This window comes from Natator depressus, chromosome 12 (assembly GCF_965152275.1).
Source record: "Natator depressus isolate rNatDep1 chromosome 12, rNatDep2.hap1, whole genome shotgun sequence".
Classification (NCBI taxonomy): Eukaryota; Metazoa; Chordata; order Testudines; family Cheloniidae; genus Natator; species Natator depressus.
The window spans coordinates 32,281,698-32,298,154 of NC_134245.1; the positions used below are offsets into that span (position 1 = coordinate 32,281,698).

Genomic DNA, 16,457 nt, shown 5'->3' on the forward strand with positions numbered 1-16,457 from the left:
ACCTCCATAGATCTCTGCAACTGAATCCCAGTTATTTGGGATGGGCACTGGGCAGAGAATTTCCCATGAAAGCCCATTAGTATCTTACACACAGGATGTGATCCTTCAACCCCCATTGACTGCAATGGGACTGCGTGAGAAAGGATCATTCCTGAAAATAAGGTTTTGCAGCATTAGACCCAGGAAATGTAATACATACCTTCTCATTCAAAAACATCTACAGAACGGTGCTGATAAAAAGTTGCCAGCCAGATGTTCCAGTTAGATTCAATAATCATGCACCGGTGCTTCCAATTGTTTAAAAATGGGGAAATCTTTGAAGGGATATCTCAATTCCAAGGATTCGGAACATTGTACTTTCTATTATGTGAAAACTGGGTGCATCTTTGCAGATTTCATAGTTGGCAGGTCTGAATTAAACATTTTGCAGAAAAATTAATTCTGTTTGTTTACAAATAAAATGCATATCATACTGTCAGACATAACTCCAGTCACTCCAAAGAACCCAGTCCTGTGCATATCCAGAAATCAATTACATGAGTGTAAATCCACAGCAACTCCATCAATCTGATTATCCTGATCTACGCTGGTGTAAGAGACCGAAATATGGCCCCATATTTGGGGAAATTAAAATTATAACTTCAACATGTGGGGTTGTCCTAGCTAATACAACAGCACTATACACAGGTGTTATTTTAATTCACTCACTAATAAGTTTCAAAATGAAGTAGACTGAAATAAAGGACCCACCAACTGCAGAATAGCAACAAACTATTTTTGGTGGGTTGGTTTTTTTATTTGGTTTGATTGTTCTGCTTTTGCTTGGTTGGTTTTTGGGAGGGGATGGTGGGGAGAGGGTTGATTTTGTTGTTGTTCTGTACTGGGTTTTTGGTGGTGGTTTTTGGTTGGGTTTGTTTGGGAGGGTGCTGGGGGTGGTTTTTGGTTGGGTTTGCTTGGGAGGATGCTGGGGGTGGTTTTTGTTTGGGTTTTGGGGGGAGGGGGGGACTTTTCTCTGAGTTGGTTGGGAGTGTTTGTTTTGTTATGTGGCTGGGTTTGTCTGGGGACACCCTGACCCTGCTTTGTGTTTGGAGTAATGGGGTTTGTTAGTTTGTTTGTTGGGGGGGGGGGGTGAGGGACGTGCCAGAGCCCCGCCTCTGGCGCTAGCCTGGCAGCGGGTTGGCGCGGAGCGGGCAGGGGGCGGGGCTGTGCCTCCTCCTCCTCCTCCTCCAGCCCGCAGCTCTCGCACTTCCGCTCCCAGCCGCACTTCCGGGCCAGCTCCATAGCAACCGTTGCGAGGAGGGAGTCTAGGTCTCACGCTGGGGACTCCTCCTGCGCGTCCCTGGCCATGGTAACGGGGCCTCCCCCCGGGGGGAGCGGGGCATGGGGGGCGCTGGGCAGCCGCAGTTTCAGGGGGCGTGGGAGGCACTGAGCAGCACTGTGGGGGGAGTACTGGGCAGCGCACGGGGGGGGTCACTAGGCAGCACTTTGGGGGGTACAGCGACCATCGGCACACACACGGTTACACAGCGCGGAGCGGCCTTTTTTCTCCATTTCCCCATGGGGCGTGCACTCCTAGATCCCCTTCCTGGCGGTGAGGAGAGCCCCACTGAGTCTGTGGTACCTGACCCCTCTGCCAAACTAGAGCCCCTTTCGGATGCCATTGCCCCTGAAGGGCACCTGCAATGGGATGCTGCCTGCCTGCTCCTCTCTAGCCGCTGCCTAGGTAAATGCTGCTGGGCAGATCCTCCTGTGTTGGCAAGCAGCACTTTTCTGCAGGGATGAAAACCAAGAGGCATAGTCAGCCCTCAGTAGAGTTACATGGGTGTAAATGAGGGGCGGGGAGGGATACCCTCACACACACACATTTTGATGAGAGGGCTGGGACACAGCTGTGTATAAGACTGTTAATTGTCTTTACTTATGTGATTTCATTTTTTTTTTTAATAGGCAGAAGTAGAGGAAACACTAAAGAGGATTCAGGCACACAAAGGGGTTATTGGAACTATTGTTGTAAATGCAGAAGGTAAATATACTGCATTTATAAATCCAAAAATAAACTTCATAGAGGCACTGGATGTAACCACTTACATCGTTGCAATATATCCTGTGTTATTAAACAATGTAACCACTTTACAATATTTTGCAAAAATGTAATCATTATAGGTTAAACTTACACTCAAAACTGATGCATGCAGACCTTGATTTGTGCAGCAAAAATGCACACACTTCTGTAAATCTGACCTTATATTTTTAATATGCTGCAGCTTCTTTAATTCAAGATACTGAAAGATAGAAACATGGCAAATTCTGGACTTTTGTGAATTAGGAATTAAGTGGAGAAACAATTGTTAAAAATCATCACATTTTGTTATTTTTGTCAACTGTAGTTCTATTTTTATAATACTTCATAGTCTGCTAGTAAATATTAATATATGCGTTGTTATTGCTGTGTTGGTCCCAGGATATTAGAGAGATGAGGTGGGTAAGATAGTAGCTTTTATTGGAGAAGCTTTCGAGCTTGCACAGATCTTTTCTTCAGGTCTGAGAAATTTAATAATATTTATAGTCTGAGACCTTGCTACAGCATCTGCCATTAAGTCTTGCTGAGAGTTGGTCAGAGACCACCATTTTTGCATGGCTTTTTAAAGCGTGCTGTTTAGCCAAATGTGGGTTAGCAAAATTCAACCATATGATGTAGAGTTGAAAGGCCAGACTTACACTACTGGATGGTTGACCCTTTGCATAGCTCAGAACATGAAGAGGAGCAGTAAGCAGCCCCTCTTAGAATCATTCCTCTGTTTCATACCAACTCGTTTCACATTATAATATTTTAAAAGAAAATACATTAGAAACTCACTTTCTCCCCATCCCCACAGAAAAAAAAACAAAAACACTGGGAGAAAAATATCCCACAGCCAAAATTTAGGCTTAGCCTGCTGGGCAACAGCCTCAGGGCTGCTCTAACTTCAGCCATTTTAGAAGTCTTCAGGTGTCTCCTGGGGTCATCAGGGATTTGGTGGAAATAGTGACTCCTGTGTTATGCCACCTGGCCCTTGGCCATAACCCTTAAGTAGAGGGCTGCAAGTTGGGATGAATGGGGCGTGGCATGTAGTCAAATATGTCAGTCCTGTGCTCCTGGAGGAATCCCCAGTTGTTCACTTAAGCCTGTTTGTGGGGCCAAGGTTCTGACCCAGAATGTTTTTATTCTAATCTCTCCTCTCCCCGCCCCAGTAAAAACACTACATTAAATAGTTGCATATATTATGGTAAAGCTCTGACAATCCCTTGTCACTTTCACAATCCAAATAAACCCAGTATCTATCTGTTGTCCTAGTAGCAGTTCAACAACAGAAGGGAGAAAAACCAAGAGGGAATTATAAGTGCTCTTTCAGAGGTTGGTAAGTCTAGATAATTAATTTACATGCCTGGCCAGGTCAAAAGTGGTTTACCGGGTCACAGAATAGCTGTTGCAGGTCAAAAGAGAAATTTGTGCGCTGACATTAATAGTAATTGACGAATTGTATTGTGCCCGTTCATATTTGTGTCTTTCTGTTAACTGTTGTTTACTCGCTTGATGGTACAACTTGGTTTTAGGACAGTTGTTTAAAAATAATAGTATGTGACTTGGTCCAGTGAGCAATTATGCCGTGACTAATTTGCACACTTAAACTATGGACAAAACCAACCATTTAAATGGTGAGGGAAGAATCACTGATCAGTGTTTGGAATTTGGAGATTGTTAATTGATTGTTTTAGTTTTTTCTTCTTGTAGAAGAACAAATGAAACATCGATCTGTAATATTTGAATAGGAAAATAACGCCAGTATTTTTAAGACTTTGTTAATGTCAAGAGCAGTGTTGCTTAAAATGTTGCCTACTTTATGCAAACAATATTTTTCTCATTTTTATTGTCTTACATTTTTAGAGGAAGAATGTTTTTTTTATTCAGATTATGGAAATTTGAGTTTCTACTTTGTCTTTTTAAATATTGTGACACTTGTTTGCATGAAAGAGAGCACATTTCTCAGCACAGGTTCATCGACATAATAAAAGTACAGTATGCTTTCTCTCACAGATCTGCTAATGCACCTCCATCTTCACCTACACTTTTAGGCAGGCTCTTATGTCATTGTTTAGAGGTTATCCTGGTTGTAGTATCTTTAAAGACGAACAGAGTACAATCATCATCAGATTTCTGTTCTTGAGCCTCCGTTTCCTTGCACAGGCAGGTCAGAACATTTTATATGTCTGGTTTGACCCACTGGGGCACTGACAGCGGAGCAGGAGGTCCTCCCTGTGTTCTGTTCCAACTGCCATCTCCTCACCTCCCTCTAGAATCTTTTCAGGCCAAGTCAGTCAAGGATCTTCTAGGACATGTGCATTTACTTCAGAGATGTTGCATCCACTTATACTGGGGACAAATATAAGAAACTTGCTCTTAAACCGTGGTCATATCCAAGATACGAGAAAGCTAGAGTGACCAGGCCACTGCCTTTCAAGAAAGTCAGGTGCGTGACTGCATGCCTGATTTGTGTAACTGGTTCCCCAACTGTCCAGAATCACCATTTGCATGTACAGTTACCTGAAAATTTGCCCACACAAATTAAATGTACTTCTTTAAAATAAATATACAGTCATTTTTCATGTCCCTGGATGGAAAGGAACAGATTTTCAAACAAGTTAGTCATACAGATTAAATGTACATTTGTGTGACTAACTTGTTTGAAAATCTGTTCCTTTCCATCCAGGAGCATGAAAAATAACTATATTTATTTAAGATGTCAGTATTTGAAGTCAGAAGGCCAATTTGAATTGGTGGTCCAATAGGCACTTTATTTTTTATTTTATTTTTTTGCCAGGTGTCTACATTGTTCTAAAGAGATTAAAGTGCCTATATTTAAACAAAACAAACTTGTTTTAATCCTTTTTTTAAAGTGGTTAACAATGTAAATAAAATGGTGATAAAATTCCTGAAACAAGCACATAATATTGAACATCCTGTTAAAATAATATGTAGTAGAGTTAATTTAAGAAAAGAGTACAGTTTGTTACACCTGATAGAGCTGTATTCAATTGTTTGAATTGAAAATGTTTCCAGATTGATTCTGTCTTTCACACATATAAGATCACTAGTTTAAAAATTGTCTGCCTTGGTGGTTTCTCTGTTAATTTCCAGTTTGTTCCACAAACTGAGCATCAGTTCCTTTTAATCTAGGGGAGTCACTAATGTCAACCATTAATTTTCAGGTTATTTGTGGCCAGACATTTCACTTTATTTACACCTTTAGAGGCTGACAGATTTTATTAAAGATGCTGAGTTTGTTGGAATGATCATTGGGTTTCAAGATCATATAAACTTGATATTTTTATTCATTGCTGCTTTTTAAGTGACTGTTGTGATTATTAAGTGACAATATGTGATTATGCAGATGTTCTCTCACTAATGTAGTGCCTGGGAGCACCTGTCTTTGTCCTTATTAAATCCCTATTTCCAAATTTGCCTGAGTTCAGTTTCAACATACTAAGGTTTCATAGATATGAGAGACAGAATATATTTATTAGGTCATCCGGTTGTATCCCCTTGCAGTGAACAATTATCCTTGAACAGGATAATCAAAAATTGAGAGCATTTTGGGTTTAAGTTGCTCAAGTAATGCTTTCCTAAAGAGATTATGGAATAGTTTAAGTTCTTAGGAACTTTTTCCAAATAGTTGTCCTCCGTGTTCCCTTGATCACTTTCATCCCATTATTCTCTTTTGTATTTCACTTCTTTCTTCATATATTGCCCTTCAAATATATTTGAAAGTCGTTGTATTCCTTCAGTACTTTTTTAGCCAAAATTTACAATGTTCATATTTTTAATCTTTCCTCAAATCAATCACTCCTGCCTCTTAAATTTTAGTTGCTCCTTTCTAGATTATTTACAATGTCAAAATGTTTTGTGGCATTGGGATATGCTAAATAATGGGTAGAATTTTGGAGCTGTACCATCATCAGTGTGTAAATAGAGAATATTGTCTCACGGGCTTGTAACATCATGCCTCTGTAAGCAGTCCAAAAGCAAGGTAGCTTTTTATAAGTGAAGCAAAAATATTAAGCCCTAATAGTTTTGAGTTTTGCAGTTAAACCATAATTGTAAAGACATCTTTTGTTCTGACTGCATAGTCTATCAATATGGAAATTATTATTTGACAGAAGATTACAGTTAATTCATCAAAATGGATGTTGATGTTACATTGCCAGACTTTTAGTAGAAGCCTGGATCCATATATTGTCAACCATTCATAATATTTTGGATCCATATAACGTGGACTATCTATTGTCAGCATGTTGTATTGCAATTTTAAAAGAGCTGTTCTAGAAGGTGCAATATGCTCACCAAATGCAAATATACCATTTTACAATAGTCTCCTTTGGTATTTGACAGAGATTGGAAATTTATAATCATATTCCATCATTAAACATGTAAAATGCTTACTATATACAGTTGGCTAAAATTATTGTTAGATGGTTGTATTTAAAATACACATAGTGGAAATATGTAAAAAGCAGCAACATTTAATGTAATCTTAAACAGATGAATCAATGAAACTTGTAAGTACTACAGGCTAGATTTTTAAAGGTATTTAGGTGTCTAAAGATGTAGACAGACACCTAGTGAGATTTTTCAGAAGCTCCTAGACATCCTACTGCCATTGACTTCAGGTTCAGAGATCCTTTTTGAAATTTGGCTGTATATATTAGTAAGGCTAATATTTTGTCACAGTTATTTTTAGTCAGTCAGGAACAGGTCACAGGCAAAAAAAAAAAAAAAAAAAATCACGAAGCCAGTGACCTGTCCCTGACTTTGACTAAAAATATCCATGACAAAACAGGGAGCTCAACTGCGGGGTCCACACAGTCCCACAGAGGCTGAGCAGCTGCAGGGTCCCACTCTGAGCTCCCGGGGGCGGGGGGGCACTGTCCACAGCGACCGGGAGCTTTCAGGGTCCCCCTGATGCCCGCATTGCTCAGAGCTCTCGGGTACCCCCACCAGGCAGCAGAGGTACCCCGCAGTTCCCCACCACCGCAGGCTGCTGGGGCTGAATTCACAGAGGTCGTTGGAAGTCACAGATTCTGTGACTTCCGCAACCTCTGTAAAAAAAAATTGTAGCCTTATGTATTAGTATTAAGCAATGTAGTTGTTTTTCCTTTCCAATATAAAACCCAAAATATAATGGAAAAACATCTATCTTGTTCTGTTTGCCGCTTTGTTAATGTGACAGACAGTAAAAGATTTTAATAATAAAATTGCTTTAATGTGCCTGTTTGTTTGCAGGAATTCCAATCAGAACAACCCTAGATAACTCTACAACAGTACAATATGCAGGTCTTCTTCATCAGCTCACAATGAAAGCGAGGAGCACAGTGAGAGATATAGATCCTCAGAACGATCTAACTTTTCTTCGGATCAGATCAAAGAAACATGAAATCATGGTAGCCCCAGGTAATTTATTTCAGAGTGGTAGCCGTGTTAGTCTGTATTAGCAAAAACAATGAGGAGTACTTGTGGCACTTTAGAGACTAACAAATTTATTTGGGCATAAGCTTTTGTGGGCTAAAACCTATTTCATCAGATGCATGGTGTGGAAAATACTTCCTTCTGTATTTTCCACTCCATCCATCTGATGAAGTGGGTTTTAGCCCACAAAAGTTTATGCCCAAATAAATGTTAGTCTCTAAAGTGCCACAAGTACTCCTCGTTGTTTTTCCAGGTAATTCAAGATTTCTATTCCTAAAATATTGTTAAAATTTTTTGTGTTTCTCAATGCACAAAGCTACTGTAGAACATGTATATAATATATGAAAACAAAAGTATAAGACATAACGTCTTGCTTTTGCTCTAAGTCCTTTACATTTGGATAGGATGCACACTATATTGTTCACTTCTATTGTCTACATAGACAGTTACACTAGCGTCTTGATGCATAAGAACTATAGTATACAAGACTTGAGGCAAGAAGATAAGACCAGATCTCACAGAAATGTAGTGCTGGAAGGGACCTTAAGAAGTCATCAAGTCTAGCCTCCTGCACTTAGGCTGGACCAAGTATCCCTGACAACTGTTTGTCCAACCTGTTCTTAAAAACCTCCACTGACTGGGATTCCCAAACCTCCCTTGGAAGTCTATTCCAGAGCTTAACTACCCTTATAATTATATAGTTTTTCCTAGTAGCTAACCTAAATCTCCCTGGCTGCAAATTAAGCCCATTACTTCTGTCCTATCTTCAGTGGACATGGATAAATATCACTGACTCTTCCCTTTATAACAACCTTTAACACATTTTGAAGACTTATCAGTTCTCCCCTCAGTCTTCTTTGCTCACGCCTCAACATGACCAATTTTTTTAACCTTGCCTCGTAGGTCAGATTTTCTAAACAATTTATCTTTTTTTTTTCTCTCCCCTGGACTTTCTTCAATTTGTTCACATCTTTCCTAAGCTGTGGTGCTCAGAACTGAACACAGTACTATAGTGGAAGCTTCACCAATGCTCAGTAGAATGGGACAGTCACCTCATATGTCTTATTTTCAACACTCTTGTTGGAGCTAATAAACTTTTAGTAAACATGGCAAACGTGTTCACTTTTTTCACAACAAATACCAAACAAACAACTAATGATCATCCATCGATTGTTGTTTCTAAGAACAGATTTTTCACTTGATACTGTACCGTATGTACCAAGCTTCTCATTGCTCGTAAGAGGGTTTCTTTTACAATATAGTAGGTAATGGATCAGACAGGTGGTATTAGCACCATTAATATAACAATTACGATTGAATTACTTACTTGTCAATAAGAGAAACTTATATAAAACTATGTATTTGTCTTGTTCATCTTAAGTACAAATATTTTGTATTTGCTTTGGGTAGTTTCCCCTAATTAATATGGATAAGGGGCCAGATTCTTAGCTATGGCCAAGGAGCATACACTACAAATTGAGGCAGCCAGGATGGGGAGTGCAAAGGTGCTGTGATTTTGGGGGCGTGCTAGACTGGTACTCCATCATATATTATGCTGGCTGCCAACAACCCCAGTGGGTAAAAAAATATCAGATGAGAATGTGTAGGGTATCAAGAAGACCCAACTATGCCCCTAATGTCAGTAGGGAGGGAGGTGGCATTGGATTCACTATATTTGTCCCACCATAATACCCTTTCACTGAGGTAATCCTTACAATGCCAGATATACTGATTCTGTCATCAGATTCCACCAGCAGCACAGTGCATAGTGGTTGCAATGATGCCACTGATCTCACTGTTCCTACTAGAAATCATAAGTAACTCCAGTGAAGACAATGCAGTTACATTTGTGTAAAACCAATATTAGCAGAATCGGGCCCTATTACTTTAAGTGATAGCAATTAGTCGACAGTTAATAGTAAAAGACTGAAATCATTTTTGTCAAGCATGTTTTAGGGTTTAAATTCAAAAGTTTGATTTATTCCTATCTTAACAGAAATAAAGAAATCAATCAGGGCAAACTACTAGTAAACCAGTAGACGTTAATATTTCTGTAATATTTTAATTTAAATGTTCACTTTTCTCGATGATTTTGATTAAAATGTTCTTGTATCTCTTCACAGATAAGGAGTATCTTCTGATTGTTATTCAGAATCCATGTGAATAGACTTGCTGCAACAATATTTTAAGAGACACTGATGCAGCCTTACTTTTTAAAGTAATAATCCTTTATTGATATTTAATTTCAAACATACCACTGAGTTCTTACTTAATGTATGTAACTTGTCATTGCTGAAACTTTTCCAAGCTAATATCTCGGTTGTAGCTGTACTTTAACTTATGCTTGAGCAAAACAAACATTGTATGTGTAGATAAATACTCAGAAGAGCAACAATAGAACAAAATGTTTAAAAAACTTTTGTTAATGGATTTTCTGGCTAATTCTTGTAACGAAAGAATTCTTTTACATCACAAGTTCAGTTTTTTTTTTTAAAGCAGGAATCGCATTTCATGGAAATTAATAACTTGTGTATGTACTTGTAACTGTGCCCATGTAAACTCAAGAATACAGGATTAAATAGTGTTACTCATCTCAGTTCCATTGGAGTAAAGAGGACTGTGTTCTGCCTCTGTAACTTCTGCATTTTGATCATTCTAAAGAATTAGATTTACTTCCACCTTATGCTATCTTAAGTACCCTTCAGTTTCTAATGAACAAATGAATCACAACAGCTTTAGCTAAATATTTTAAAGCTAATGCTGAAGAAAGGTCCAGATGGAGAGAAGGGCCCTTCCACCTTAAATTAATGCAAAACTGTTGTTAATTTGTGTTTACTGGCCATTCTAAATAGTGCCTCTAAGTAAAATCAAAACTCTTGATAAAACACTCAGATGTGTCCACCTTCAGATCCAGCATGTACTGAATACATTGAGCCATTTCTTCCAGTACATTTTGCAGCACTGCCACAGATCTTGCAGTTCTGTCCAAAATTGGAAACCTGTTCAGAACATTGTTTTAAATCAGACACTTAAAGTGTACTTAGATTTTCACATTACTAATGATTCTTTAATTTTAAAGTTGAAACTTTTCCAGCATCACTAGGTCAAGAACAGTTTTATGCTGATATTTCATCATAGGGCAGTACAATCTGGAAATTGGGGGAAGAAAAAATAAGTGGTAGGAAGCCTGGCTAAAGAGACCCAGGGAGAAAATGAATCCAGTTGCTTGGGAATAATAGAAGCCAAAGGAATGGTTATTGATGGTACAGCCACAGTTTAATATCCACTTGCTGGGTGACAGTTGATAATATGAATGGCTGTCATAAAAAGGACCATTACATGGAATAAATATAGCAAATCAATATCTTTACATACTGAAGTAAAATAAAGCAGAGCATATGTTTGAACATTAATGTACTCTGTGCTGTACAAGAAAACACTACCTACAACCTATGGTCTTTCATCTAAATTATTAGTTCCATTATTTAAAATGACAACCGTTCATTTGTGAATGTTGACAAATATGGCCATACTGTATCAAAACAAAGTTTTTCATTTATTAGCTTCACCAGTTCTGGGGTACTAATGCTTTTTAACAGCAAACCAGTCATTGTCAAATGTCTAACTTTTATTCATAAAAAATACTTTGGTATCTTGGGGGATATCCCGTGTACAAGCCAAAGTCAGTGTGTCTGGCTTTCCTTTCACTTACTCTAGTTAGCATCTGGACTAATTCTACTGAAATCGACAGTCACAGCAGTGTTGAAGGGAGGAGATTTAGCCTCATGCTTACTATTTAATGTCTATTTTAGATTAATTTTCTCTCTTGTTAACAAATTACTAAATTAATATCCAATATATTGGTTTTGCATTATATTACTCCAGCAAACTGCTGAAGTTAGTCCTCCTTACTGTGTAATATTTTCTAACTTGTCAAAAATATCATAGATGGCATCACCTCTTAACACCTTCCAGAGCCATGAAAAATGTCCTTCAGTCAGACACAGCAGTACACTCATGCAAAGAGAAAAGCTTTGTACATGGCAATATTTATTCTTCATTTTTATCTTTCTTTTGTGTGTGTAAATTTCTTTTCCAGACTTTAATCTGATATTCTTGAAGCAACTGATGATCACTTTGGTTTGGGTCTCAATTTATCAAAGCACTTGAAGGGGTTAAGTTCATCCCTATTCAATAGTGTACGTAAGTTCAAAGTTAAATTTAAGCACGGATTTAAGGCCAGTTGAAATTAGACTTAAGCCCATGTTCAAAAGTAAACACAGACTTAATTGCCGAAAAGGGGCTTTAATGTGCAGAAATGGCCTATAAGTCATTTTATGCAATCTTCAAATGTCCAAATGCCCACAAATTCATTCCCATCACAACTTGTCTAGAAGCCCTGCAAGTCATGGATGCAGATCTCAGGGCAAAGTCTGGTCCACTCTTGGTGGTGTAACCAGTGACAATTGCAGTGAAACTGCAGGCTGAGTTCTGTTCCTTGGGGTACTCTAGAGCAGGGGTGGGCAACCTGTGGCTCCGCAGCCACATGTGGCTCTTCAGAAGTTAACATGTGGCTCCTTTTATAGGCACAGACTCCAGGGCTGGAGCTACAGGAGCCAACTTTCCAATGTGCTGGGGGGTGCTCACTGCTCAACTCCTGGCTCTGCCACAGGCCCTGTCCCCACTCCACGCCTTCCCGCCCCCCTCCCCTGAGCCTGCTATGCCCTCACTCCTCCCACTCCCCTTCCAAGCCTCCTGCATGCCACAAAACAGTTGATCGGGAGGTGCGGGGAGGGAGGATCACTTGATTGCCTGTTCTGTTCATTCCCTCTGGGGCACCTGGCGTTGGCCACGGTCAGAAGACGGGATACTTGGGCTAGATGGACTTTTGGTCTGACCCAGTATGGCTGTTGTTATATGATTTCCAAAGGGACGCATGGGCCAGGCCCACCTCAGCTTTAGTCTTCAAAGGTTTGTCTAGAGTAAGAAAAGTGGTGAGGGTAGCTAGCATGTTTCCCTCGGATGCTGAGGGGGAGGTGCTGATCGGTGGGGCTGGGAGGCTTGGGGGGCTGATGGGGGTCAGGGGCTGCTGACCTATTACTGTGACTCTTTGGAAATGTACATTAGTAAGTTCTGGCTCCTTCTCAGGCTCAGGTTGGCCACCCCTGCTCTAGAGTCTTTACCAAGGCTCCTTACATGCTGTGCAAGTATATGCAGTATTAGCAACATCCTCATTACAGAATATAAATATATAATGAAATATCCTGCCATTTTTATTTCTGTTTTGTATTAGGAGAGCTACTGTATAGCTGTGGTTTTTCAACAGGAAAAAAAATAAAAAAATGTGTGAGTATGCATAATCTCAATGGAATCTGCTGTCAGCAGATTCATCTGAACAAAGGTGGGCGGTAATAGGAGGAAAAGCAGAATCAAAGAATGAGAAAGTAATTTTAAAATTACCGTACAAAACTGTATAAAACTGCTCAGGCTATGGTGAAGTTGCTGTTTATGTGATAGAACCACCAGTGTAATCTCTACCAGCCAATTGGATTTAGAATCCTGATAACATTTAACCAGGAGAAAAAGATAATTTCAGGGACACATCCATAGTACTCTTTAAAAGACTAATTTTATGGATAATCATTGGCTGACGGACTAAAATAGCCCGTTCTGAGTTAATCAAAATGCTGCTTCTCTCTGAGCAACAATCACTCTAGGGTTCCAACATCCATTTGACAAAATGATATCAACGTCACATGTTTGGAATGATAAAAATAAACTAGTGTAATTGCACTAGAAATCTGTCACCGGATCATCCTCCCACTTTAAAAATACAGTGAACATCTTGGCTTTGCCTCAACATTTATTTTTGACAAATGTATAAGCTCTCTTGTGACACCAGCTAGTGCCAGTCGTCTGTCCCATTTACAGTAATAATGCAAGCCAGTTGTTTATCCACTTCATGTTTTGCTTATCTGTCACTTAGCCAGATTTTAAGCATTCAGTTTAGTGCACAGAAAGGATGAACATCTTTGATCAATAGTTTGCATATTGTAGTTTGTTACAAAGAGGGCTATAGGCATGTGTAATTCAGCAGGATGAGATATGCACTTAATAGGTTAGTGTACATTACATTCTGTATGTAGAAATATTCAGGTCACACGTTTTTCAAATGTACTTTCAGCTCAACCTTTCTGAATTTTAGGTAGATCTGGTTTAACATGAGTAAAGCATTGTTGGAACTCTTTAGGAATGGATGAAAGAATGATTCACAAACTCCCTACAAGTGACAAAAAGTACATAATCTAATTGATTGTCATCTGATTTGTCACCTCTGCAAATCTGTGGCAATTTACAAGTCACCCCTCTTACAAGTCACCCCTTTGGCAAACACCCCTCTTGTTTGCCAAAACAAAAACAGTGCATCTTTATGCTACAGAAGATTTTTAAAAGGTATTTATTAGTGTAAAAGAGGGTATTAAATATTCAGTCAAAGCAGGCTAAAGTGTCCCATATTTGCTAACAGAATTTAGTGTGTTCATAGATCACATAGAAAGCACCAAAAACAAACTGGAATTCCCCTAACTCAATAATATTTCAGTGCCAGTGACTAAAGTTTCAGATCTTTGTTTTTTTCATGTGTTAATAATACTCCCCAGTCTAAATCCCAGTGAAAGAATGTTCATGTGTGCTGAAGACGTCTCTCTATAAGCACACCAATTAGAACTCTTCAGAAAGCTTGCTTTTAACATCAGCTATGCATAGTGTTCCCATATCACATCCTGCTGTACATTTCACCTAAGAAGGTGAGCTATTTAGACAACACCAGATTCCCTGAATGAAGGAACATTGTCTGATCATAATTAATGATAATGAACTTGAAAAGGCCAGCTTAATAAAATGCAATTAGACACTATTACTTCCAAGAGTTATGCACGTGGTTTAAATGTTACATAGCATTTTCAGTAAATTTAGGCTTTCTAATTCAGGGACAAATCTTGCCTCTATTATGTGCATCAGTAGTCCCTAACAGCAAATATAGCTGCTGGACTGGCCCCTTAGAAAACAGCAGACTATAATATACTGGTGGTTGCCATTTTATTACGTTCTGTTTACTAGAGATTAGTATTACCTGAGCTGCAAAATAATTTTTTGAATCTCAGGCAGTCAAATTAGAGGAGTCAACAGTATTACAATAATTTTTTCCCTTTTCCTGGACAAATTAAAACACACAGTAATATTGGTTACTAGGGAGATTTAGGTCACAATAACAAGGCTCAGTTGTATGACTTTGCAGTGGCCTTGGGAGCAAGGGTGACAAATACTCTTGAGAGAGTGCATTGGGTGTTTCACACTTCACTTTTGATTATTTGGAGCCTTGCTTGAATCATACCACGGATATTTTTCAAAGAAAATCAGCATTTGGCCTGATTCACCTTTCTCTTGCATTGGTTCTGCACCATTGATTTCAATAGAATTTTCTCAGTTTACTAGTGGGGAGGGAGGCCGCCCTGCCTCTTGTATTGGGCGGTAACCCTCGGGCTCGGGTCGCACTGGCGGGGCTGAGTTGTAAGTATTCTGTAGGTCTGGGCCCATCTAACAGAGGCAAACAAGAAATAATAGTCGTGTGCTCATGGTCCCACCCTGGGCGGGGCAGAGCACTGTGGAGCCTTTAGCTCCCAGCCCCTCAGCTTGATTATCACTACAAAAGTTTTTTTCTCCTGCTGATAATAGTTCATCTTAATTAATTAGCCTCTTACAGTTTGTATGGCAACTTCCACCTTCTCTGTATGTGTGTGTGTGTATATATATCTTCTTACTATATGTTCCATTCTTTGCATCCGATGAAGTGGGCTGTAGCCCACGAAAGCTTATGCTCTAATAAATTTGTTAGTCTCTAAGGTGCCACAAGTACTCCTGTTCTTTCAGCTGCAGCTGTCAGTACTTAACAGTTTGGAGCTCTAGGCCTTTCGGCAGGGCTGAGCAGAGAGCAGGCTGTAGCCTAAGCCTCCTGGCCAAGACAGCCAGCTACCACACAGACAGTCTGGGGGTCTAGCCTTTTGGGTGGGGCAGAGCCGGGAACAGGCTTTAGCCTCAGCTTGTGGGCCAGTGCAGCCAGCAGACACACACAGTCTGAAGCTCTAGCCCATTGGATGGGCAGAGTAGGAGGCAGGCTGTAGCCTAAGCCTTCTGGCTAAGGCAGCCAACAAACACTCAGTTCAGGGTTCAAGTTGGGATGAGCACCCAGTCTAGGGGCTCCAGAAGGGGTGAGTACCCACACAGTCTAGCATCCTAGCTTGCCGGATGGTAGATTCACACAGGCCTCCTTGCCTATGTGGGGAGTCAGTCACCCCAGCGGTGGGGTGGCCGGGGTAGGGCGATGCAGGCCCACCCAACTCCACCACTTCCCAGTCCAGGGCAGAGTGGTCCACCACTGGGTCAGCAGGGATCCAGCTGCAACACACTGACCTAGAAGCAGTCAGCCACACAGCCAGACAGTCATCGGCTGCCCTGGGCTACTTCTTACTTCCCTGGGGTTTGGTATCTCTGGAATCCACAGGTCCTCAGGGTACACAGCAGATGGTAGTTCCGGCAACTCCCCTTCTGGGTCCATCTCCTCCATTGACAGGGTGATGCAGAGCGTCGATTCAGCACCCAGGTGTAGTGATCCCTCACTTTCCAGCCTGGAGGGAGGCCACTCTGCCTCTCCACACCCTGATGTAAATGAGAGGGGGGGGAAATCACACTCATAGTCCAGAGTCTATATCTCTTGTGTCAGAAAACTCTCCTAGGTACATCCTCATTCTTCTGTATTCTAGAGGTAGACTTTAGTAGGCCATTATGTTCATCACTGAAGATGAGCATAAAGCAGCAGTTTACAGACTAAACAAGATGTATTGTTTAGACATTGTGATCATGGGGAGTGGGGGCAGAAATCTTTGTAGAGAAGCCAGCA

The 16,457-nt window shown here is 40.2% G+C and overlaps 1 protein-coding gene across 2 annotated transcripts; it reads left to right on the forward strand.

The window, feature by feature from the left end:
• Window positions 1-1,213: 1,213 nt before the first annotated feature.
• DYNLRB2 (dynein light chain roadblock-type 2) lies at window positions 1,214-12,214 on the forward strand. Of its 2 annotated transcripts, none has more exons than XM_074968815.1 (4): window positions 1,214-1,348; window positions 1,948-2,023; window positions 7,319-7,486; window positions 9,625-12,214. In XM_074968815.1, the coding sequence occupies exons 1-4, from the start codon at window positions 1,346-1,348 to the stop codon at window positions 9,666-9,668; spliced, it is 291 nt and encodes a 96-aa protein (XP_074824916.1). In that variant the 5' UTR covers window positions 1,214-1,345; the 3' UTR covers window positions 9,669-12,214. The 2 variants fall into 2 exon arrangements, with proteins under 2 accessions (XP_074824916.1, XP_074824915.1); XM_074968814.1 differs by lacking the exon at window positions 9,625-12,214 and adding an exon at window positions 8,482-9,238.
• The last annotated feature ends 4,243 nt before the right edge of the window (window positions 12,215-16,457 follow it).

Coding starts and splice junctions, on each gene's coding strand:
- DYNLRB2 (XM_074968814.1), top strand. Junction 2,024..7,318: donor TATTGTTGTAAATGCAGAAG/GTAAATATACTG, acceptor GTTTGTTTGCAG/GAATTCCAATCAGAACAACC. Junction 7,487..8,481: donor TGAAATCATGGTAGCCCCAG/GTAATTTATTTC, acceptor ATCTTTCCTAAG/CTGTGGTGCTCAGAACTGAA.